The sequence below is a fragment of the Polistes fuscatus genome, unplaced genomic scaffold (assembly GCF_010416935.1).
Source record: "Polistes fuscatus isolate 324 unplaced genomic scaffold, CU_Pfus_HIC Scaffold21, whole genome shotgun sequence".
NCBI lineage: Eukaryota > Metazoa > Arthropoda > Insecta > Hymenoptera > Vespidae > Polistes > Polistes fuscatus.
Window position 1 is genome coordinate 1,102,868 of NW_025113098.1, and position 23,027 is coordinate 1,125,894.

General features: G+C 32.5%; 4 protein-coding genes across 8 annotated transcripts; 2 read left to right on the forward strand and 2 right to left on the reverse strand.

The window, feature by feature from the left end:
• Nucleotides 1-1,411: 1,411 nt before the first annotated feature.
• LOC122517726 (26S proteasome non-ATPase regulatory subunit 10-like) lies at nucleotides 1,412-3,350 on the reverse strand. The gene is made up of 5 exons (XM_043636261.1): nucleotides 3,213-3,350; nucleotides 2,918-3,093; nucleotides 2,740-2,838; nucleotides 2,268-2,556; nucleotides 1,412-2,001 (listed from the first exon to the last, which is right to left on the reverse strand). The coding sequence occupies exons 2-5, from the start codon at nucleotides 3,020-3,022 to the stop codon at nucleotides 1,805-1,807; spliced, it is 690 nt and encodes a 229-aa protein (XP_043492196.1). The 5' UTR covers nucleotides 3,023-3,093; nucleotides 3,213-3,350; the 3' UTR covers nucleotides 1,412-1,804.
• Nucleotides 3,351-4,124: 774 nt separating this feature from the next.
• On the forward strand, nucleotides 4,125-6,505 carry LOC122517720 (evolutionarily conserved signaling intermediate in Toll pathway, mitochondrial-like). Of its 5 annotated transcripts, XM_043636252.1 has the most exons (5): nucleotides 4,125-4,399; nucleotides 4,502-5,044; nucleotides 5,121-5,225; nucleotides 6,113-6,248; nucleotides 6,332-6,505. In XM_043636252.1, exons 1-5 carry the CDS (start codon nucleotides 4,135-4,137, stop codon nucleotides 6,492-6,494), a joined length of 1,212 nt encoding a protein of 403 aa, XP_043492187.1. In that variant the 5' UTR covers nucleotides 4,125-4,134; the 3' UTR covers nucleotides 6,495-6,505. The 5 variants fall into 5 exon arrangements, with proteins under 5 accessions (XP_043492187.1, XP_043492186.1, XP_043492189.1 ...); XM_043636251.1 differs by having other exon boundaries at nucleotides 4,125-5,044; XM_043636254.1 differs by lacking the exon at nucleotides 6,332-6,505 and having other exon boundaries at nucleotides 4,125-5,044; nucleotides 5,121-5,212; nucleotides 6,113-6,241.
• Nucleotides 6,506-6,570: 65 nt separating this feature from the next.
• On the forward strand, nucleotides 6,571-8,321 carry LOC122517718 (glutathione S-transferase C-terminal domain-containing protein homolog). Its single transcript, XM_043636248.1, has one exon. The coding sequence runs from the start codon at nucleotides 6,595-6,597 to the stop codon at nucleotides 8,305-8,307; it is 1,713 nt and encodes a 570-aa protein (XP_043492183.1). The 5' UTR covers nucleotides 6,571-6,594; the 3' UTR covers nucleotides 8,308-8,321.
• A 3,137-nt stretch (nucleotides 8,322-11,458) lies between these two features.
• On the reverse strand, nucleotides 11,459-22,851 carry LOC122517725 (ubiquitin-conjugating enzyme E2 R2). Its single transcript, XM_043636260.1, has 5 exons — nucleotides 22,199-22,851; nucleotides 15,926-16,012; nucleotides 12,647-12,744; nucleotides 12,234-12,368; nucleotides 11,459-11,768 (listed from the first exon to the last, which is right to left on the reverse strand). The coding sequence occupies exons 1-5, from the start codon at nucleotides 22,370-22,372 to the stop codon at nucleotides 11,546-11,548; spliced, it is 717 nt and encodes a 238-aa protein (XP_043492195.1). The 5' UTR covers nucleotides 22,373-22,851; the 3' UTR covers nucleotides 11,459-11,545.
• Between the last annotated feature and the right edge of the window lie 176 nt (nucleotides 22,852-23,027).

Here is a 23,027-nt window from a genome sequence, read left to right on the forward strand (position 1 = left end):
CAGTTTCATTTTAAAAGGTTCGTACATTTCGAAGTTTTCAATTGCATTTCGTCTTTCGTACATGCTGCTTGCTTTCTCTTCTCTTAGCGATTTAAAATTTAGATGAAATATTTCTACTAAAGAGTAACATTCGTCACTTCGTTAACATAATTGCATTCATACGCGATCGTTGCATTTAAGATTCGATTCCTCGGTTTAATTCTAAGCACAACTAACTACATTTTTGGTGGGGGAAAAAGAACAGTGTGACGCAAAGACTTTCTTTTTTTTGTACTTAAGATATAATTTTAATTTATAATTTTCTGAATTAATTATTCAGTGTTGTCGTCAACCTTTTGAAATGAACTGATTAGGGAAAAACAATTAAAGGATAAAGGAAAAAAGGGGAAAAAATGAGAAAAAAAGAGAAAAAAAAGAAAAAGAAAATGCATTTGAGAGACTAAATTTTCGTCTGACTTGGGAATGGTGGGAGTCCAAATGTATAGGCGCAAATTTTACTAATTGCGTTTAAAAAAGCGATCACCTAACTCAAGTACATACACCACCGTGTGAAGATGTTTTATACGCGCATTTTTTTACATACACACACATTTTATGGAATCCTTTGTACCAAAAGGCATTTATAGTAAACAACATATTGTGCCAGGGTTAGAATATATTTTGATGCGACTAGCAAACATGGAAAATATACTAATTAATAATATAATAGGCCTTTAATATATATATATATATTATATATATATATATTAAATGAAAAATATAAGGTGTTAAAACTATGGCTTCCTAGTGATATATTAGGCAAAATTTTTTCAAAGGCGTGATTCTAAAAATAAAGAAGAAGAAGAAGAAGATGAAAATGAAAAAAAAAACGAATAAAATAACGGAACTGCCATTGTACGTGCTGTTGATTTCAGAGGCAGCATATCATGTTGACGCTGAGAGCCGATTAAAATGATATGCAATCTCTTAATACGAGAAATTTTTCCACTTGTGACCACTGTGAATTGTGTATATATAATTGCTTTGAGAGGATGTTCATTTCTCGTTGGTTTTTTTTATATATATATCATGTCCTGCTTGCCATTATTATACATTAACGATAAATAAAAATAAAAAAACAATAATAAAAAGAAAATAAAGCAAATTTTTCAAACGATTTTACGCAACGAAAGGACATGATGATTAATCCTGTGACTGTGACGAGAAGTGATCATTGTGAAAGTATTTGATAATCGGGATAAGCCGTCATATACAATGAAACTAGGAGAGAAACAAAAAAAAAAGAAAGAGAAGTTTGAAATAACGCGGAAGGAAGAGTTTTGATATGTTTTATATGGAATAAATATAAACGTTGATTGCATCATAAGTATATAAGAGAAAAGTATAATAAATGCTGAAATAGTAGATCAAATTAAAGCACTAATCTTGGAGTCTTTTTATTTGTATAATCACGCATAGAATTGTTTCGTTTGTATTTTTATTTATTCTTTTTTTTTTTCTTTTTCCTTTTCTTTTTTTTTCTCTTTTCTTTCTTAAGAAGAGACATTCAATACGTTAAAGCAGCACTGTCCAACTGGCAGCCCGCAAAGCAAATCAATTTTTTGAAAGAAAAATTTAAACGGACACCTTTGCCAAATCAAATTAATAATTAAAATGAAATATTTCAGATGACGATTGTTGATTTTTAGATTATGTACCTTTCTTTGGTTCTTGAAATGTTTGCAAAAGAAAATATGGCCCTCGGATTGAAAGAAGTTAGACAGTGTTGCATTAAAGCATAACTGAGATATAAGAGAAGAAAATCTTAAGCAGTCGTTGGGTCTTCCTTTTGTTGTTTGAGCATTTTAATTAATCCAGGAGCCGCCAAATCTAATGGAGTTTTGCGTTCCTTGTTGGTCAACGTTAAATTGGCACCATTTGAAACCAACAACAGTGCTTCTTCTCGACGATCATCCTCGCAAGCTAAATGCAATGCGGAATTTCCATATGCATCTTGTTGATCTGAAACAAACGATCGACGTGACTTATAAATTAAATTATTAGCTACCCAAACGATGCCAAATTAATTAACTCCATAAAACAATAATAATAATATATTTAAAATGGTTCTAAGCCTAATCATTAAGGAAATTTATTTGAAATATAAAGCTTTGATAATAAAATTTGGAGAAATTCTAAAAGTGGAGTTAATCCCTTTGATCTTTGAACAAGTTAATATAACAGTATATATGTTATTAAAATTATTCAAAAAGGAAATAATACGAGACCTATCTTCAAGTCTTTTCCATGTTCTAATAAAAGTTTAACTATCGCAATATTTCCTTTTGAAGCAGCTCTGTGCAGAGGAGTGGCTCCTCTCTTGTCAGCAATATTAATGTCAGCATATTTTTCGAGCAATGCAACGCATATCGACTTCCAATTTTTCGATGCTGCATATTGCAATGACGAGTGTCCATCTTCAGTCGTTGCATTAACGTTTGCACCTTCGGTAAGCAAGGTGTTGACAACTTTTTCTCGTCCAGCGGATGCTGCCAAAATTAACGGTGTCATATTCGTCTATGAAATGATCGAATACAGAAACTTTTAAAATCATCTTTTATATAACTAATAGGAAAATTCTATCCAAGAAGAGATGATATCATTTAAATTACCCACCCAATTTTTACTTAAAATAAAATGAGATATCACCTTTATCAGTATTGTCATTACAATACAAAAGAAAAATAAATCTAAACTCACATCATCTGTTGGGTCAACTGGTGAACCGAGAGATAATAAATGTCTCACTAAATCGTCATGTCCACCTAAAGCAGCCCAGTGTATTAACATTCGTCCATTCTAAAATCAAAATTAATGATTTATCCTTTATTATCTAACCTCAATCTTTAATTATAATATATCAAATTTGAATACGTACAGTGTCAGTTTGCGTTTTCAAAGATTCAGTTAGATTAAGTAAGATTTTTACATCTGACGTTTTACCATGATAAGCTAAATCATATATTGATCCTTGTTGAGGCATTATAAATAAATTTAATAATATTTCAAGTCACTGTGTTGGGAGATTTAAATTCCAAAAATGTTATGTTTATACTGCAATATTTAATCGATACACTGATTAATGATCACGTTGATAATTCTATATACAGTATTAATTTATTTGATAATCGCTAATTTATAAAAATTAAACGTATTAAATTTATAAATCTTACTTTGATTATGGATATTAATATAATAAACTATTTTATCAATCGAGCTGCATAGAAAATAAGTTCGTATGTTTCAGCACCAAAAAGTTGGCATAGAACCTCAACAGCTGAAAAAAATGAATAAAAGCTCTTAATTGCTCACTTTATTAATTATTTATTTTTTTAGTTATTATTAATTTTAAAAAGTTACTAGAATAATAAGCAAGTTTAAAATTTATTGAAATTCTAGTAACTTAGCTAAGCCGATATCGGTAATAGTAGTGCTCTACTTTTATTTTATCCACCGTCGGTAACAACAGATATCGGCCGCCGGTAATGGCAAATATCTACCGTCGGTAATAGTAGATTCCTATTTTTTTAATCGACCAATGTTTTTGGCAGTTTCTAGTTTAATAATATAGACCGTCAGTAACCTAAATATAAAATATTATCGACGTAGAGTAAAAAATTAAAAATCTGTAATTACCGACGGTCGATAAGATAAAGGTAGAGCACTACTATTACCGATATCGGCTTAGCCAAGTTACTAGAATTTCAATAAATTTTGAACTTGCTTATTTTTCTAGTAACTTTTTTAAATTAATAGTAACTAATGAAATAATTTATTAATAAAGTGAGCAATTATGGATTTTGATTGAACAATTAGTGAGAAATTAAGAGAACTTATTTATTTTTTTCTGTTGTGGCGATTCTATGCCAACTTTTTAATGCTGGACTTGTGAGTTTCTATGTACTTTTTTATTCATTGATTGTATTGAAATTCACTCGAAATAGATTCAGTCAATAAATGAGGTTAGATTATTTTAATGTATAGTATTAGAAATAAATTAAAAGTAAATGAAAGGTGACGAAGAAAAAAGAACTTTTAAATAAATAATTAAAAAGATTCAATATATGTGTGTCAAGAATTTATATTATTAATAAAATGATTTGTAATAAGATACTTCTTAAATATTTAATGAGGAGTAATACCTTAATGTTTAAATATTCTGTAATAACAAAGGAGAAATTTAATGGATTACGTTGTTTAATTCCAATCTTGGAAACAAATCGGTTATTCCACACTAATCAAAATCTTTTTACACAATCTCATGCTCTTGTAAAATATATGTTTGAAAATGTACAAGACAAAAAGAAAGAGACTTTTCTTGAAATATTAAGAACTTATGAGCAGCAAAAACATAGAAGAGGTGAATTAGAATTTATTAAATTAGCTTTGAAATATATGGAAATTTATGGTTTACATAGAGATCTTGAAGCTTATAAAGCTATATTAAATATCTTTCCAAAAGGACCATATATTGCAACAAATTATTATACTGCAGTGTTTAAATTTTATCCAAAACATCAAGATGTTGCTACCGACGTATTAGAACAAATGGAAAAGAATCGGGTAATACCTGATAAAGAAGTAGAAACTATTCTTCTAAATACATTTGGTAAACACGCTGACCCATTAAAAAAGGTATGGCGAATGTTATATTGGATGCCTAAGTTTAAAAATGTAACACCTTGGCCTGTTCCAAAACCAATTCCTACAGATCCAAAAGTACTTGCCAGATTAGCAATACAAAAGATAAGCAGTGTCGAGTTAACAACGATTATATCTGAATTTGAGACTAAAGATTTAGAGGAATCCTTTGAAGATACTTGGATAATATCTGCTATTAGTCGTATTCAACAAGATTTATTATTGGATCATTCAAAATCGAGAAAGAATGTTCCTATATACGTAGAAGGCCCTTTCAAAGTTTGGGTCGCGGATCAATCAGTTGATTACTTTATTTTGAGAGCAGATCCAATAAAGAGAACTTATAAATATAAAGATATTGATGGTATGTCAATAATATGTATTTTATTAAAAACAATCTATATTTTACATTTGATACAAATCATTTATATTTTATGTAGATATTAGGAACATCGAAATTCCATTTTGGAAGACTCGTGAGATTGCTGTAGAACCTACGGTGCACGATCAAGATGACGGTGTTTATTTTGCAGTATGTGCCACTGGTACATCTAGTAAAGATTCAGCAGTGTCTTGGATTAGATTTTTGCAAAAAGATAATCCTATTTTAGAAAAAATTCCTATACTTATAAAATTGTCGTCATCGGTAGAAACCGAAATTATCATTTTGAATGAAAAGGAAGATTTACAAAAAAAACTAACGAATGATTAATAAAAGCAAATATTTAAATTAAAACATTTTATTAGTAATATTGAAATATCTAATTATCATCATGAAAATTCAATAAGTTCATTATAACGAAAATAACATACTATAACATTTTATTTCGCAAATTTATTTTAATTTCCATTACTACAATGATGATGACAAATTTCCAATTAAAAATTGAAATTGCCGCTCGTTGTTTTTTTATATCGATTTGCTATCGAGAAAGTTTTCGAGACTTACCACGATGTGGCGCATCGATAGACATCGATTTTTAAACTCATTCGATATCATATCCTAGGCATATAATTAATGGTGCTGTACGTTGTTATAGTCATGTAAATGTTATTATGAATATAGAAGAAAAATAATTTGATTTATAAAAGTGTAAATATAAGTAAGAACCTACGAAATGATTGAATCTTGTACAAAAAAACGAATGTTGTTAGGTATAATTTTATTAGGAGGGTCAGTTGTAATTCACGTTGCAATAATTGTCATTTTAGTTTTCTTAACTAAAGTACAAACAAAAAATATTATAAAATTCCTTAGTCGTTTTGAATAATTTATACGAGTCATTTTATTCACACACCGAAATAATATAATTTTCTTTATTCATTTTATATAGATTAACAATAATAGTGTTGATAGTTGAAAGTCACTGGACGAATTCACCAAATAAACTTTATCTCGATAACTTTGAGAATAATACCGTTTGTTTGTCAGGAGACGAATATGAGATATTAACAGAATGTCATCCATGCGATGCATTTGAAATTGCAAGTGAAAGTAATGCAGTGTGTATACATGCAAGATACAAAGAAGTTTTGAAGTGTAAAAGTGGAGAGACTAAAACAAGAAGGTAATTTATAATTAATAGGATTGCATTGAAATAAAGAAGAATTTCATTCAGAAATTTATGTATAAACGTTTGATATATTTCAGTTGTGACCGAGTAGCATGGCTAGAAGAAAGAGCATTTTGGAAATTCGAAGGTTTTATGTTTGCCCTTGCATTTACTTCTTGTATTAGCGTATATTGGAGGGAAAATATACTAAGGCAAAGAATTATTCGTAAAGTTGCAAGACAATTAAGAGATAGCGTATAAGTAAGCAAAGATAGAGAAGTTTTCTCTACGCGTACAATTTCTTTTTTTATAATAATAATTATAATAATATAGTTGCAATTAAAAAATAAAAATCAGAAAAATGGATGAAACATATTTAGAGATATATTCGTTGACTGATTTATGTCTAGCTCCAATAGAAACGATCATAACACTTCTTACAATGAAATATTGCAACTCTAAAATCAATATTAAATTGATCAAAACTAAACAAAAATTAAATGAATGCGCATATGTTATAGATATATCTCAATTTGTATATGAAATAATGGACGAAGATAAGATTCCTCATGATGTAAATTCATGCGAATTACCCAGTATAGTTTTAAATAAAACAAGTTATATAGCAGGACTTTGTGCTATACTAAGACAAATTATAAAAACAACACTGGTAGATTGTCCATTACATTATTGTAAATCTTTGTTAGGATTTAAAGAATCGTGTTTGTTAGCTTGTTCGGAAAGCAGCATCTGGACTAAATTTTGTGAAATAGATATTATTAATATGTTAAAATTTCTTAATTTAGATAATTTGAATGAAGTAGAATTGCCTTATAGTCTTGCAAGATTTGAATGTCACATGTCGCAACCATTAAAGATACATAATCTGTATAAATATGTAACATCTAAGAAAAATGGTATTAAAGATGTAGTCGTAAGAGATAATGTTCAACTACCAGAACATAAATATGCAGAAGGCTTTAATATTACATTATCCGATATAATTATATTTATTTGTGTTCATATATTGCTTACGATGTATTCGAGAGATGCTATACTTAAATTATTGCCATTGATAACTAAATGGTACGAACGAATGATTCAGGATCATATTATATTGGAATGTTTAAGTTGCTTATCTATTCAAGAAAAAAATCTCAACAATGACATCAATTATATACTTCCTAAAGTTCCTTATGAAAGTTTGTACAAGAGTGATCCTAAAAGATATCAACCGAAAAGTCGTGTTTATACTAAACAAAAAGATATAGAATATTCCATGCAAATTATTCACAATGCAGAAATTCTAAGCGAACTTGACGCGGAACCGTTTGGCGCAGAAATATGCTTCGACTGGACAAATATTCCTTTTGATTTAACTCCAGAAGGTGGATCCTTACCACTTTCGCGTTTGCAAAGAAAATCTGATCAATTGGAAAATTTATGTAAGCCTGTTATAAAATTAGCTAAGACAGGCGATGTCATTGTTGATTTTTGTTCTGGCAGTGGACACCTCGGAGTCTTACTTGCATATCTCTTACCAAATTGTACTATAATATTATTAGAAAATAAAGAGGAGTCTTTAAATAGAGCCAAGAAAAGAAGCAATCTACTGAAATTAACTAATATTAAATTTTATCAATGTAATTTGGATTATTTTAAAGGAGATTTTAATATTGGTTTATCTTTGCATGCTTGTGGAGTAGCAACTGATTTAGTTATTCAACAGTGCATTAAAAAAAATGCTATTTTTGTAAGTTGTCCATGCTGTTATGGATCATTACACAATTGTCATCATTTAACATATCCTAGAAGTGATATTTTTAAGAAACACATTAATACCAAACAATATTTAACTCTTAGCCATGCTGCGGATCAAACACACGATAAACTTAACGTTAAAACTCAACAAGGATACGATTGCATGGCTATTATAGACACTGATAGAAAATTACAGGCTGAACAATTCAATTATATAGTATATCTTGGTAAATTAATACCAGAGACGTGTACACCTAAAAATCACTTGTTAGTTGGAATACCTAAAGAAAAACATTTGTCTATAAAAAATTAAAATATTAATAATATTAAAAAATATTTTTTCAACATCATTTGTAGCGTAATATTAAATAAAAATGTTTATACAACGAATTTTACGATATACGTAAATATTTACTTATTGTCTGAAACTGATAATATATTGTTTTTTCTCGTAATAGCTGTAAAACTTAAATATTATTTATTAAATGATCGTTTGTAATATGAGATGCCTAACTTGTTATATTAATTCAATTGATTAATGAGACACGTGCCGTTACTATACTAGAAATTTATTAATAATTGTATGAAGAGATTTTTATTGGTATGTACAAAAAAGAAGAAAAAATAATCATGTATACAAATCATTAGCATTATTTAAACATCTTACACAATTTCCTATAGTTACATACCTAAGAGAAACACGAAACGAAGTTTTTGTTTTTGTTATATTATATTAGAGGAACTAGGGAATATTCATAATGTTCACTATACTAATTCAAGCGCTGAGTATATGCTTGGGCAATATTGAAATTTAAATAAACTTCCACCTTTATTTTATGGTTTAACACTTTCAACATTTAATTTTGGTCTTTTAATAAAATGGCTGATGGAGAACGAAGTGAAAGTACCATATACACGTTTTATGTTCTTTTTTTTTTCCTTTTTTTTTTTTTAAATTGTGTGTTTCATGTACTATTTACAATTTCAGTCATACGAGCACAGATACACTGTCACAAAGTAAATTAGCCATATCTGATATTTCTTTTACTTAAATAGTAAACTTATGTTTATTTCTCTCAATTCACATATGTTTTAAGCTTTAACTTTTTTTGTAGAGATAAAGCTTGACTTTACCAGACCTTAATAGTGAAAAATTACCTTAGAACATTGTCGCATAGTATGTCCCTTATCGTCAATGTAAAAGCCCCCTAACACAAGTATTCGAAAAATAATTTTTACTCGAGAGAAAATTAATAGAATATTATAAAACATAACATTTTATGAATAAAATATATGTATTTAATATTTCCAAACAAAAATTGATATTTCCAACAGTAAGAACCACCAATATAAATTTTGTATTTAAGAAATATGAATAAATGTGAAATTCGATGAATAAAAAAAGATCAATTGTTGTAATATCACGCTTATACGAAAAGATAGGGAATAAACAAAAAAAACTCTTTTAATGTTTCGATATATCAAAAATGATTGCTATCAAATAATTTGTTTATTGTCACTAAGAAAATAGTAAGCTATATCGCTTGGTATATATAGTTAACATTTCGTTATATTATTTGAAAATAAAAACATTTTAATATTAAAAACGGTAACTACATTCCAAAAAAAAAAATAATAAAAAAGAAATAGAAATTATAAAGCATTTATTCTCCTTCGAATATTGATAACGTAATAATAAACGTGATTAAGATTAAGAAAAAATAAAAAAGAAAATATTAGATACCTTAATTATTTATATTGATAGTTACCATTATATGTAAGCTTACTTATTACAAAAGTTCTAAATAGGGGGCTTTTAAAATTACAAGCTAAACTCTAATTTCGTGGATGTAGCACGATGTATATAGTAGACATCTCAGACATACATTGTTATACTCGTTTTAAACATTTTCCCGACATTTAATTTCATAGTTTACAATTCAAATATTTTTCCGTAGTAAAAATTATCTTGCGCGTGAAAATGTAAGCAAGCAATCCATCGAAGTCTCTTATTTTGTTAATCATATTATCTAAGTTCGACAGTTAAACGAAAATTTATTTAAATTATTCGTGAACCATAAAAAATGAATGGTCGCGCATAAGAGAAAAATTAATAATAATAAATAATATATTATAATAATCGCAAATGTGTGAATAAATCCAATAATTGGAACGATTAGTTTTTTTTTTCCATGTAAATCGAACTTGAGATTTCAAATACGAAGTGTCTTCTTGGACGACTTGCTCCATTTTGTCAATTATTGGTGTTGCATTACACACTCTTCTCGAAATTATACTTTTGGGTTTACAGCATAAATAATCATCACGCGTTATGACGTAATTTCACAATTTATAATTTGTCATTAATTTTTATATGTATAATTAAATCGTAGATGCCTAAGATCAATTGATGTACCCGTTCGTAACTTTGAATTTGTTAAAATATTTTGCTTTTTGTTTTTTCATATATATATCTAGATTTTCTTTTTTTCCTTTTTTCTTTTTAAATACTAATTCTTTCTATTTCAGGTATATAAATTTAAATAGAACAGAATATAATATTCCTTTCGAAAAATGGTAAATCAATCGATCCTTTTTCATTGTTATTTCGAAGATCGATGTGCCAGCCACAAACAACAAGCACGGTGCTCCTACCGAAGTACTTATATTCGTACCGTATATTGCTTAAAGTTAAGGAGCTTGTAAACACGGTATATAACCGATCATTTTCGACGGTACGACGCTCTTACAAATTTTGTATATTATAACATTTTGTCACGTATCCCCCAGATACGAGAAATATTATCTCTTCTCTGAGAAATTATCAAATAAATATGCTTACAATTGCCAAATGAAAAACGTTATTATTAATCGTTCGAATGAAATATTTTTGGATCGAGTTTGCTCGCCGATATAAGAATTAACTGGCAAGCCTCTTCTTTGTTTTTCTTTTTTAATATCAACATTTCTAATTCGTAATTAATCAACGCGAAGCGTTTTAACGTTTATCGATACGCCGATATCAAAACAATAAATATTGAGCTCGAATAAAAACGAGGGAGGAAGATGGGTGGTAAAAGAAGAAAGGGAGGAATCGGTGCTCGTGAGAGAATAATCATTTTTCTTTAATTGACGATGTGTCTTTGATCTTTCCTCCTGGTGTTCTGCGCGGAGAGTCGTATTTATTAATATGATATGACGATGCGAACGCGTTAATTGAAAATTTACGTGGGGTGGGAGGTAGGACACACGTTTGGAGAATATAGAAATGATGTTCCATCACCATTTCAAGAGAAATAAGTGAAAGAAAGAAAGAATGAGTGAAAGTGTACTTTTGTTATAATTTGAATGCGTACGTGTATATATATTTGTGTGTGTATATAAATCTGAGACAAAAAAGAAAGAAAAGAAAATAGAGAAAGATAAAGAGAAAAAGAGAGAGAGAGAGAGAGAGAGCGAGCGCGTCCGGTTTAAAAGCTCATTAATTTATTAATCTATACAGAACTGTTAATAATTATTATTCCGCGTAATTTATAATCTTAAGAAATGGATCACGACTCTCCGTTTCCGCTATCATCGCCATCTTCGTAATCACTGGCGCTAAGTTGTTCATCCTCGTCGTCATCTAATTCATATTCATCATCGTAGAAATCTGTCATATCCAATTGTTGTTCGGCTGGCCTCGCACGCGTTTTTATGCAATAATCCTCCAATGTTACAGGTACTACGATACCTTCCTTTTCGGCTTCTACCTTGGCAGCTTGAGCTTGCTTTCTGTAAACATGAATATTTATTGCGTGGAAATCCTTTAATTAAATATCAACCGATTAACGGTTTTCCTTGCTCAATAGTTTCGCACATTAACGTAATAATACCGTGGCCCTAAATTTAATTTTATTTAATTATTCCAATATTTCTCAACTGTAATATACCATTATACGATAAGTAACAGGGTGGGGGCAAAATTTGATAATGATTTATATTATCAAAGAACTTTCGTAGGTTTAATTCATGATAAACGACGATATATGTACTTGTCTCGAACAAGGCGAGAGAACTTTCGCTTCGAACTGTAGGAGTGGTGCGAAAAAAAAGACTATGTAAGTTATAACGGTACGAGAAGGTAAGAACAATGGAGCGAAGGTGTGTACACATAAATATATATATGTGTGTGGATGTATGTGTGGTTAGAAAGAAAGAAAGAATCGTATATCCTCCATCTCGATACTTGTTTCTTACCTTATGATATTTTCATACTCTTTATCTCTACCCTTGGAATCACGCCAGCGTCTGTACATCACCGAGGCATCTACATTGGCAGGGCTATATGTGTTGGGCTCGTTCAAGAGTGAGATCACAGAGAGCAAAATCGTCCTGTAAGAAAGGTATATTATCATAGGAATATCTATTTATCGTTTATCGTCTTTTAACGCTAGATTTACGGATGTTTCATTTATTATTTTTTAAAAACTTACAAACATCGTTTGAATTAATAAGTGGGCTTTCAAATTAGATCAGTCGGCAAATCTAATGTTAAATTTATCTATAGTACGATGAAAGATTATGAAGATGACGATGACGATAATGTTGGGAAAGGAGAGTAAAAAAAAGAGATGAAGGGATTCCGAAAGATCCTCACGTTCAGATCTTACCTAACATTTTGCGTTGGGTTCCACCTCTCGCATGGCAGTTCACCGCTTTGTGGATCGTCTACCGGTGGATGCAAGATAGATATGCAGAGATCTCCGTTCTGCAAAGCAAATGAAAATAAAGAAAAGAACGTCAAGGAAAATTAGACAATTTGTTGTTCATCGGGTCGTGGGACTGACTCTTTCTCTTTCTCAACGATTTTAGACGATACTCGGAAAAGGTGGGCGAAACTTACAACTATACGCACTCTCTCTCTCGTTTGCGCACGACCAAAGACGTTAAAAATAAATAGCCGCTTCTTTGTGATCCAGTCGAGAATCGAAAACGATTCACGATTATTACTCATCGCAATTCGAAATTGAATATAATGCGAAAAGATATAACGATGACCTTTCCTTTTTATATTTATCCCGTTTAATTTAATCGAATCTATGATCGTGATATTCGTAGATGATGCATGGATAATACGAAGGTGTCAAATAAACGAATAATAAAGGTGCAATTGTATATATTGTATTAATTAATTAAATGAAAATAAAATATAAGTTGGGATAGCAGTTCATTTATAGGAAATATAATAACGCATAACGATTAACTTTCTTTGCGAAAGAACGATTGATAAAACTCATGGTCAGGTAAGAAAGAGAAATAGAATGAAACGTGATAATAGTAACAACAACCATAGAGGCCTGGGGAAATTCCAGTTATTTTCAAAAGGTGGTGCCACGAAGATAGAATAAGGATTGCAAAAGCTCAGAAGTAAACGTCACAAGTGAGAAAGAGAATAACTCAGCTTCTCTCTCTCTTTCTCTTTCTTGTTCTTATGGCAGGGAGTAGTAGTGGTCCCTCGCGTAAATCCCATCGCGTTCTACCTTGAACTCAAGCTAAACGAGCAACAACCAACCAAGTCGCGTGTCCTCTTTCTCTTTCTTTCTTGGTATCTCCTCTTTACCAAGCAGCAGGGGTAACGTACGCTTGGTTCTCACAGACTCGAGAGAGATCCTGTCCCGTTAATAGTCGTTCGGAGGTCCCGTCGAGTGCGACCTTAGTCGACGGGGGGAGAAAAAGAGACTGAGAGATGGAAAGATAGGGAGGACAAGAGGGAAAGAGAGAGAGAGAGGGAAACTCTCGGACCAGGAGCTCCCCCGTGAACGAACGTGCGCGAGCGTTCACTAGAGTACAGTCGGTACTGCGGTTACGCACGTGCGCGTGTGCAAACATACACAAGAAGTAGGAGCATGCGATTTACAAGCAACCCGAGCCAACTATATATATATGTATATATGTAGCGTATTAGTGTATATACGTACATTTATACAGTATAAGAAAGAAAGAAACGCGCAAGTGCGCTTTTATGCGCGCGTACATTCTCGAGTAGCACATATACGTATACGTTTGTAGAATGACGGAGAGAAAGAAACGCGCAAGTGCGCGCGCATTTATGCACGTGTATATTTGACCGTGTGCACTCTCGAACACATATATACATATATATGTAACGCGCATTTATGCACGTGTGCAGCAGAACAACACTCGAGCACGCGTTCCACGCTTCGGCGGATCTCTCGAGGCGTCGACCTCTCTCTACGAGGGCAGCCAAGAGATTCCGTAATAAAACAACCACCCGATACGTGTTTGCTTCGGACACTTCGATGGCTCTACTTTCTCTCTTTCTCTCGTCTGTCCCTTTTTTTATTATTACATTTGATTTGATTTGATTTTTCTATGACAAGTATGAAAAAACCGATCTTATCTTTTCCCGCAGACGCGTCTCGGCTGTGTCAACGACTTTTCGACTTTTTCTCCTTTTCTTCTCTATCTTTTTATAAGATATATATCTGATCTTAGGCTTCCGGTGCTATTTCGTTGCGACATCACGTACAGAATCTCAACACGGTACTTCTGTTATTACGATTAATATTTCCCTAATGGAAATGAAATAAAATTCAAAACAATTTCAATACCGATAGATATAAGATGAAATACAAATTTTCATGAGTTTAACTTTCTCTATCTCTCTCTCTCTCTCATTGGCTATAGTTGTTGTTTTTGTTTTCCTTCACGAGGTGTGAGGATCGCAAAAGTTTTTCACGCTCGTTCACGCTCTTTCACGCTCGTCTCCTCTGATCTTGGTTAAGCGTATAACATCATCAACAACAACAACAGCACCAGCACCAGCACCAGCACCAGCACCAGCGCCAGCACCAGCAGCTGGGTTCAACGGTGTAACGTTCGATTAGCCCGGATGACCGGAGCCGAGCCAAGCCGAGTCGTAAACTCGTGGAGAGTTCAACGAGGCGACAGGAAATCCGGACGGGCACTCTCCATGTAAAAGACCAACGTAGGATCTCCCTCTCTCTCTCTCTTTCTCTCTTTACTCCTTCAAAACCTTTACCAGGATTGGATACGATCAAACGAAGTACCCTACGACTACTACCTTAATTGACTCACCCTGTATATACTATCTCACCACCCACGCGGCTTCTGCTGAATATTTTTTCGAGACTCCCGATCGGGATGCTAGGAGGAAAAAAACGAGCAAAAAATGGCATGGACGTTTATACATACAGGGACTCGCGAAAGTATTTGAACACTTGCCATGAGAGAGAAAGAGAAAGATTTTCGTTATTCCCGTTAGTCAGGAGTCTCTATTCGTCCGAGCACTCGTTCTATCGGTCGGTCTTCTCGGTTAACAACTGGACACGAATGTCCAAGAACCTTTTGTCGGTCAATGACTCCACCTTCGTACCTCCTAGTTGGCAAAGGGTCGACACCAGGAGGAGCACGCTCTGAGCCCAAGAGAGAAGAATCCGCGTCAGGTACACGTACGGTTTAATAAATACTATCCAATCGAAGACAAACACTTTTCTTTATTTTCCAATCTCTCTCTCCTAGCAATTTATTATTCGCATATTTCGATTGTAATATTGTTACCGTAACGATAGAGTAGTAAAACGATCGATGTACGGGATTAAATGGACGAACAATTCGTTTGTTCATCTCGTCGTCGGAAAAGGAGATGATTTTTCGAGAGAGAAAGAGAGAGAGAAAGAGAGTAAACGAGACGAGTAAAAGTTGATGCTCGTAAAAGCCATGGAATAGGTACAGAGGGTAAAAGACACCCCACGAGGGGGTAGGATGAAAGAGAGAAGGGGAAAGTGGCGGACGGAGAGAAAAGGGTAGGATGAATAAGGGAGAGAGAAAGGGAGAAAGGAGACGAAAAAAGGGATGGATGAAACGAGAGATATGCAGGGGGATCGATATTTCACGTATTCACTCACCTCGTACACGTTCGGATGCCAAACTTTCGTCATGAACCGAATACTTGGCGGACTGTAAGGATAATCTGGCGGGAACTTCATGTGTGCCTGAAAACATAAACGTCATTTATCCATTTATACATTATTAATACTTGATAATGATCTGGGAAACGTTCGGCGAGTTAATAGATTACTATCTCGAAACTACGAGTGTTCCTTGAAAAACTTTATATCAACGATGATATTAAAGATAACGTAACGGGAATTTTTGTTCAGATACATAATCCTCGTTTTATCAGTTAGAAAATAATAATTATTCATCTCGATTAAGAAAATGACATACACGTGGACATTATTACTGCGATCCCGCCGTTTTCTTTGATGAAAACTTTTGTCAAAAGCTGCTCAACGTTAGAGAACGCTATATTGATCGCAACCTGGTCATGGCCTAAATATTTCCCTCGTCCTCCGGGATAACGCGTCCTAGAATTAACCTATTTTCCATCGATGTGCTATGAAAACGAACCCACGGTATAATCATCGATCGATTATTTCTCATCTAAACGCGTTTTTCGTTAACCTATTAACACTTTTTATCCTTTTTCTTTTTATATATATTTTTGTAACGATACACAAAACAAGCGTGAGATCTGCAAATCAATTTTAATTTAATATTTATCCCGTTTCTTTTAATGTATACTCCTAACAAAAACAAAATATCGGACACGTGGATTTAAATGGATCATTAAAGTATATATATGTATGTTCATATAAAATAATACTGCAATGACACAAGCAGCGAGATTGCAAATCTATTTTAATTTGATATTTATCGTGTTTCTTTTAATGCATAGTCGTCGTAACAAAAACAAAATATCGGACACGAAGATTTAAATGGATCATTAAAGTATATATACGTGTATGTACACATTGATATTAGATTATATAGGGCAGCAGGTTATAAAGAGAAAAAAAAAGGCTAACGAGAAAACAAGAAACAAAAGGAAAAAAAAAAGAACGAATCGGTATCGTTTCACTATTATGCGTGCTTTGGGTCAATGAAAAATGAAACGCGTGGGTGTAGAATGAATGTCCATGCGTCGCGTGTGTGCGCGTGTTTTCTTTTCTCAACGAAATTTCCGCGTAAAAATTGTTTTGTTCGGTGAAAAAGTAATACGATAATAGTACAACACTCGCCCAATAATATCCTCCTGATCGTTCCGATATTTTTTTTCGTCGTTTTATTTTTACACTTTTTCTTCTGCGAAATAAAACGAAAGACTTTCCCTATCTCTCTTATTCTTGGCTCATAGCAAATACAGCAAATTCATTCAAACCAACTATATATATATATACAAATTTATATTTATAAAACAGTTCTATCTTAAACTATAATATAATTTTCTTTTGCGTTACGATATATAACATTTATAATGTATAAAAGTAATCTATCTCATTTTAATCTTCTCTACATCCGGTGGTGATCTTTCCACGAAACTTAAAACATATCTCGATTATTATCATTACAATACTATCGATCTTATTCTTTCATTCTTATCGACGATACAAAAATGTCATACCTCGTTAACGATCGCGTGACATTGACAAGAAAAATTGTTACCAGAATCGATATGACCTTATGATAACGTTTACGTATGTATTATATGGTGGTGTGAATTCTTTATCTATGTATTTTCTCTTCCTTTCTGTATCTTCTTTTCTTTTTTTTTATCGATGAAACAATAACGATACAGTTTCAATAGTTATACTCTAATTAATCTCATATGAATTTCATTTATTAATTTTATTAATGAAAAAAGGATATCCAATTACCGATCTGAATTCCATTTAAAACTTTTGGGAATAATAACATCGACGACACAATCGTTTAGAATGAGCATAAATAATTCTCGTTGGACAGATGTGAACATCAAGTGTGATACTTTAATAATGCAACATATCCAGCACGTGACGCATAAAACTTTATCGACTCGATGCTTCTACACATCTCCTCGTCAGTCATTCGAATAAAATACAAAGCTGATAAAATAGATACATGATAACCGTTTAAAATATTATTGCCAAAAAAAGAAATGTATATGTAAAATTGTTATAAAGTAAATTAAGGTTTTGTTTATTTAAATGAAAAATTTAAATCGTATATGAATACGTTGATGCGTTGATTATCGTCAGACAAAATTTCTCGGGATTCTACGTTTACTTGCTTTCCCTCTTCCTCTCTCTTGAAATCATAGTTTACTTTTGGTTGACCTACAAATCTTGGTGACCTACATAAACGATAAAACGTAGAGCCGTCGTCCCTGTGCATACTCGTAAAAGGACATCGTACGATATAGGTAAGAGATCATAAGTAGAGAAATTTTCTTCAAAGATCTAGGACGAATCATGGATGACCCAGTAATACTTTTTTCATACAATTGTATAACTACTGAGACTTATTAATTTTTATTTCGACCTTTTAACGACCACGAAAAATCTATGTCCGATTTATCTTCTATTTTTTAGGAGAATTCAGTTCATGAACCGAACCTTTATGGTATGTATTACCAAAAGTACAATGGCGAACCCATCGTTGATAATCCTTACTCTACTTTAGACATTAGAAATATCTAACGAACGTTTGATACGATCAAACGAGATAAAAAAAATGACGAACGTAAAAAAATGGAAAGAAATGTGTTAAAAATCGATTTTCTCTATTCGAATACAACGATATTATTTTTTCTTTCACCATTTCTCTCTCTTATTTTTCTATGAATTTGATCGAAGAAAAATACATACACGCATATATGGTTGTACCTAAAACTGAAACTAAACTAATTTCGTATTTGCTGAGATTTATATAATCGAGAAACTCTATAGGTCGAAGGATTCGGTACGCATTTGGTATCCTTACGGGTTTCGAGATTCGATGCATTTTCTAAAGTAACCACCACCACCACCACCACCCGCGCATTACGCTCCCCATGAATGCGTTTTAATCGGTAGAGTTTCACCGTTATATAATATTGCACGTTGAATATTGACCGACTGAGGAGAGGCCGTTACGATTTCACGGAAAGTGCACACAACATATCAACACGAACTGCTCTCTCACGATACCCATCTCTTGCGGCTAAGGTGAAAGGATAAAGTTAGTCGACGAAAAAAAGAAGAAGAAGAAGAAACGGGGTGAAGGGGGTGGGGGAAAAACTTTCTTGGTGGAAAATGCAAATTTTTGTAAAAAATATATGAATCAATTTCTATTTATTCGTATATAGATATATATTAGGATCGTGCCAAAAAAAGTTCTTATCAATTTTGATATTCCTATATTCATAAATCAGCATATATATACATATTGGGATTGTACTCAAAAATTTCTAATCAATTTTGATATTAAATCTATACATTCATAAGTCGGTACGAACTTTTCGTCGGGCATGACCTAATATATATACATATATATATAGGGTACGTGTATTATTTTTATTACGATCGGATATAACGGCAGTCTGCGGAGGAGAACAAAGAAAAGAAAAAAATAACGAGGAGACGTCGAGTGAAAGTCAGGTGAATTAGATCTTTCGACGCCGAGAGACTTGCGGTAACGGTGGATAAAAAAAAGTTTCGGATAAAAGTTGAAAGTAAAAGATCGTAGAGTCACGATGAGTCGAAGTGGATCATTAAACTTTCAACGAATCTTTTTTCTTTCTTTCTTCCTTCCTTCCTTCCTTATTTTCGATCGTTCGATATTCCCTTCTTTAAAGGTGTCTTAATGGAAAACAGACTTGGCTCTACTAACTTGAAAAACATTTATTAATTCGATCAACGAACTAGACTTAAACGATAACAAGTGGAATAGGATATATTCTAAACGTAATTAAAAAAGTTTATAAAGCTCGTAGAGATAATATCGATAATCGTAAGATTAAATCCAAGTATCTAAACTTCTTTTGCTGCTTTTTTTTCTCTTTGAATATGAAATTTTACCGGCGAAACGTAAATTGTTAAAGCACCAAAGCGCTAATTGAAATGTTGATGGTACGGATTTTCAGAGTGAACGGAAAAATAAAAATAAAAGAATTTACGGTAAAAGCTCGCTTTTTTTTCGATAAATTTATTTGCGATTTTTCTCTCTCACTCTCTCTCTCTCTCTCTCTCTCTATTTATCTATATTTTTCTATCTCCTCGTGAAGTCGTAACAGCTTCGTTGCAGCTGCTTTGTTGTACCGCGGGAAGACACACACTGTGCGCCGCGTTACGTGAATAAGCATGCGCTCGTTCACAACACAACAAAGTGGAGAGTGGTTTAGAAAGCGGACGGAACGTGTAAAATTTTATACTGGCTAGCAAGTAATCAAAGTTATTTTCTCCGTTAGTACGGTTCTCTCAACGTATATACACACACACACACACACGCGCGCGCGCGAAAAATAAAAGGTATATCTCGTGTATATATATGAAATTACAATTTCCAAAAATTCTATTAGAATTTTCTTGAATATCATATAAAAAACAAATTAATAATCGTAATTTTCATTGAATTCTAACTCTTCCGACTATCGAAGCATATAAATTGTTGTTGCCAAGAATATATCAAAGAGTAGGAAGAGAGAGGGAAAGAGAGAAACGATTAGGTAAAATGCAAACAATGCCGAAGATACTATACGAATAGAGACATTGGCTAATATTATTGACGTGAAACTCGTTCGATCGCGAAAAACGATTAACATGAACGTTAAATGCAACATGCCGTCGTTGTACGTTTAAACGCAAATACTTTCAGCTGTCTATCCAATACGGAATCTTACATCTCGATCGAAGAATTAATATCTGCTAAGAAATGCAGGTCGCTTGATTCGCCGTGTTAGGTAATCTTTGGGGCTCAGCAAGATTGCTCAACGAGTTTGAGAATTAAAGCGACGTTCGTTTCATGTTTATAAATTAGACATCTAAAAGAGAAAAACAAAGAAGAAGAAGAAGAAGAAGGGGAGATAGATAGAGATAGAGAATGACGAACTCCCTACTATTTTGCTTTGCACTATCGTCCAATAATTTGTAATATTTAGTTTGAATATTTAAACTTGGTAATAAAACTTGCAAAGTATATTTCTTGAAAGACATGATAAAGAAGAAACCATGTGCAATCTTATCTCCCTCGTAAAATCTAAATTTTCAAAGTGAAAGAAAAATAATGCGATAATCGTCATCGTCATTGCTCGTTGTGTCGTTGTTGCTCTTTTTGATTTTGTCAAGGCAATGTAAATGTTTCCTTACGGAACCTTTGGTCGTCAATGATACAGTTTTCAAATAGTATAAATATTCCAATGAAGGCTAAAAAACAAAAAGCATTATGATATGAGTATATATATGTATATAGAACGATATAAGAATGATTTTATTTACAATTCTAGATAGAAAGTATTAATTAAAAATTACAAAATAATATCATTGGTAGGCAGAACATGTTTTTTAACAATTCATAAACGATAATATCCATTGCTATAGCTTGGGTAGATAATGTTTTCAAATAAAAAAAAAAAAATTCATAAGAAATAACAAACTTCTGCAAAGAAGTTAACTGTTCTGTTTTAATTTCTGCACTTCCAGGTTGCCAAGAGTTAAGTAGCAATAGATATAACAAGAATATCATTAAAGGATGTAAATATACTGTTATTATTTATATAAAAGAACAAAAGGTAGCTGAAGTTTTTTCCACTGCACAGTGCATAAACTTTTAATTAATGATGTTTTCTACTTTGGGAGATGATTACTATTTGTTTTGATTGATATTTTAAAAAGTATTTTAAATAGATACATATTAATAAATATAGTACTCACACTGTTTATGTTTTATGCGATTTAAACCGATGCAATGCATTATTATAAAATATGACCAAATAGATTTATATGTTGATAAAAATAATGGAGTAGATAAAAAGTTAGGATTGTGGTTTTCGAAGGACGTATGTTTACGAATTGAGTCGATAAAAACACGAAGAAAAGATCGTGAAAGATGCATTTAAAGATAAGTCAGTGAAACATAACCAAAAAGTCAGAATCGAATGTTTTTTTTTTGACGTATCGCTCCGAATTTAGGAGATTTACAGTCCGGAAAGAACGTGACAGGCGCACTTGGAGATAAGTCGATGAAACATAACCAAGAAATGAGAATTGAATGTTTTTTGACATATCAGTGTAAAATTTGGGGGCTTAGAGTACTTATAAATAGATGGTAAAAAATGCACTAAATATAAATCGCATAACATAAGCGGCATGAAGATTACTCACCTTAAAATAGCCTCCTTGATAAAGCGTGTCTGGAGGACCGAAGATCGCTACTTCCCACTCGAACATGTTGTCCTCGTTAACGAGTTTAACGCGGAAACCTTCGACAGGTTCCTCTTGAAGACTTTTGTATTCTAGGGCAAGGGCTCGTAATGCGCTGCTCGTTGGTTGTGCCATATTTTTCGACTCTGGAATCACAACCGCAGTTCGTTCCAGAAAGACGAAAGTCTCGAAAGCTTCCCAGAGTGGTCGCCAGAACAGTGACGTGATCGTACCGACTGCCTTTGCGAACTCACAACTCCGTTCTCTCGAAGAATCAATTCGGCCGACGAGTTCAAACCAACCGACAGAATTGTGAGGTGTTACTTTACCACTAACGCCTTTTTACCTACCGCGAGTTTACTACCAAAAGTATTTCACTTAATAACGGGGGCTCTAATTAGTCCAATATCAATTTCGAATTCGCGGCAAATAAACAAAGGGATACGATCCAATTTACGATCTGCTAAATGCCCCTGCAGTCAACAATACACCATTCCCGTCACATGCACTACGGTTCTAACAAAACAGCTGACGTACCTTCTGCGTCAGCGTCGTTCTTATCATACGCATGCGTCTTATTGAAACCCATTAACATGGCGCATACCTTTGTTTTCTATATCTTCCTGATCAACGATATTTCAACTTTCTTCTTATCCTTTTTTTTACATTACTTTTATAAACTCTTCCTTTTGACTACGTAATCAAATTTATTTTATACCCAAGCATCAATCACTTTTTTCTGTAGTTGATTATTGACATTTATCTAGGGAAATTCAAATCTAGCGCGTCT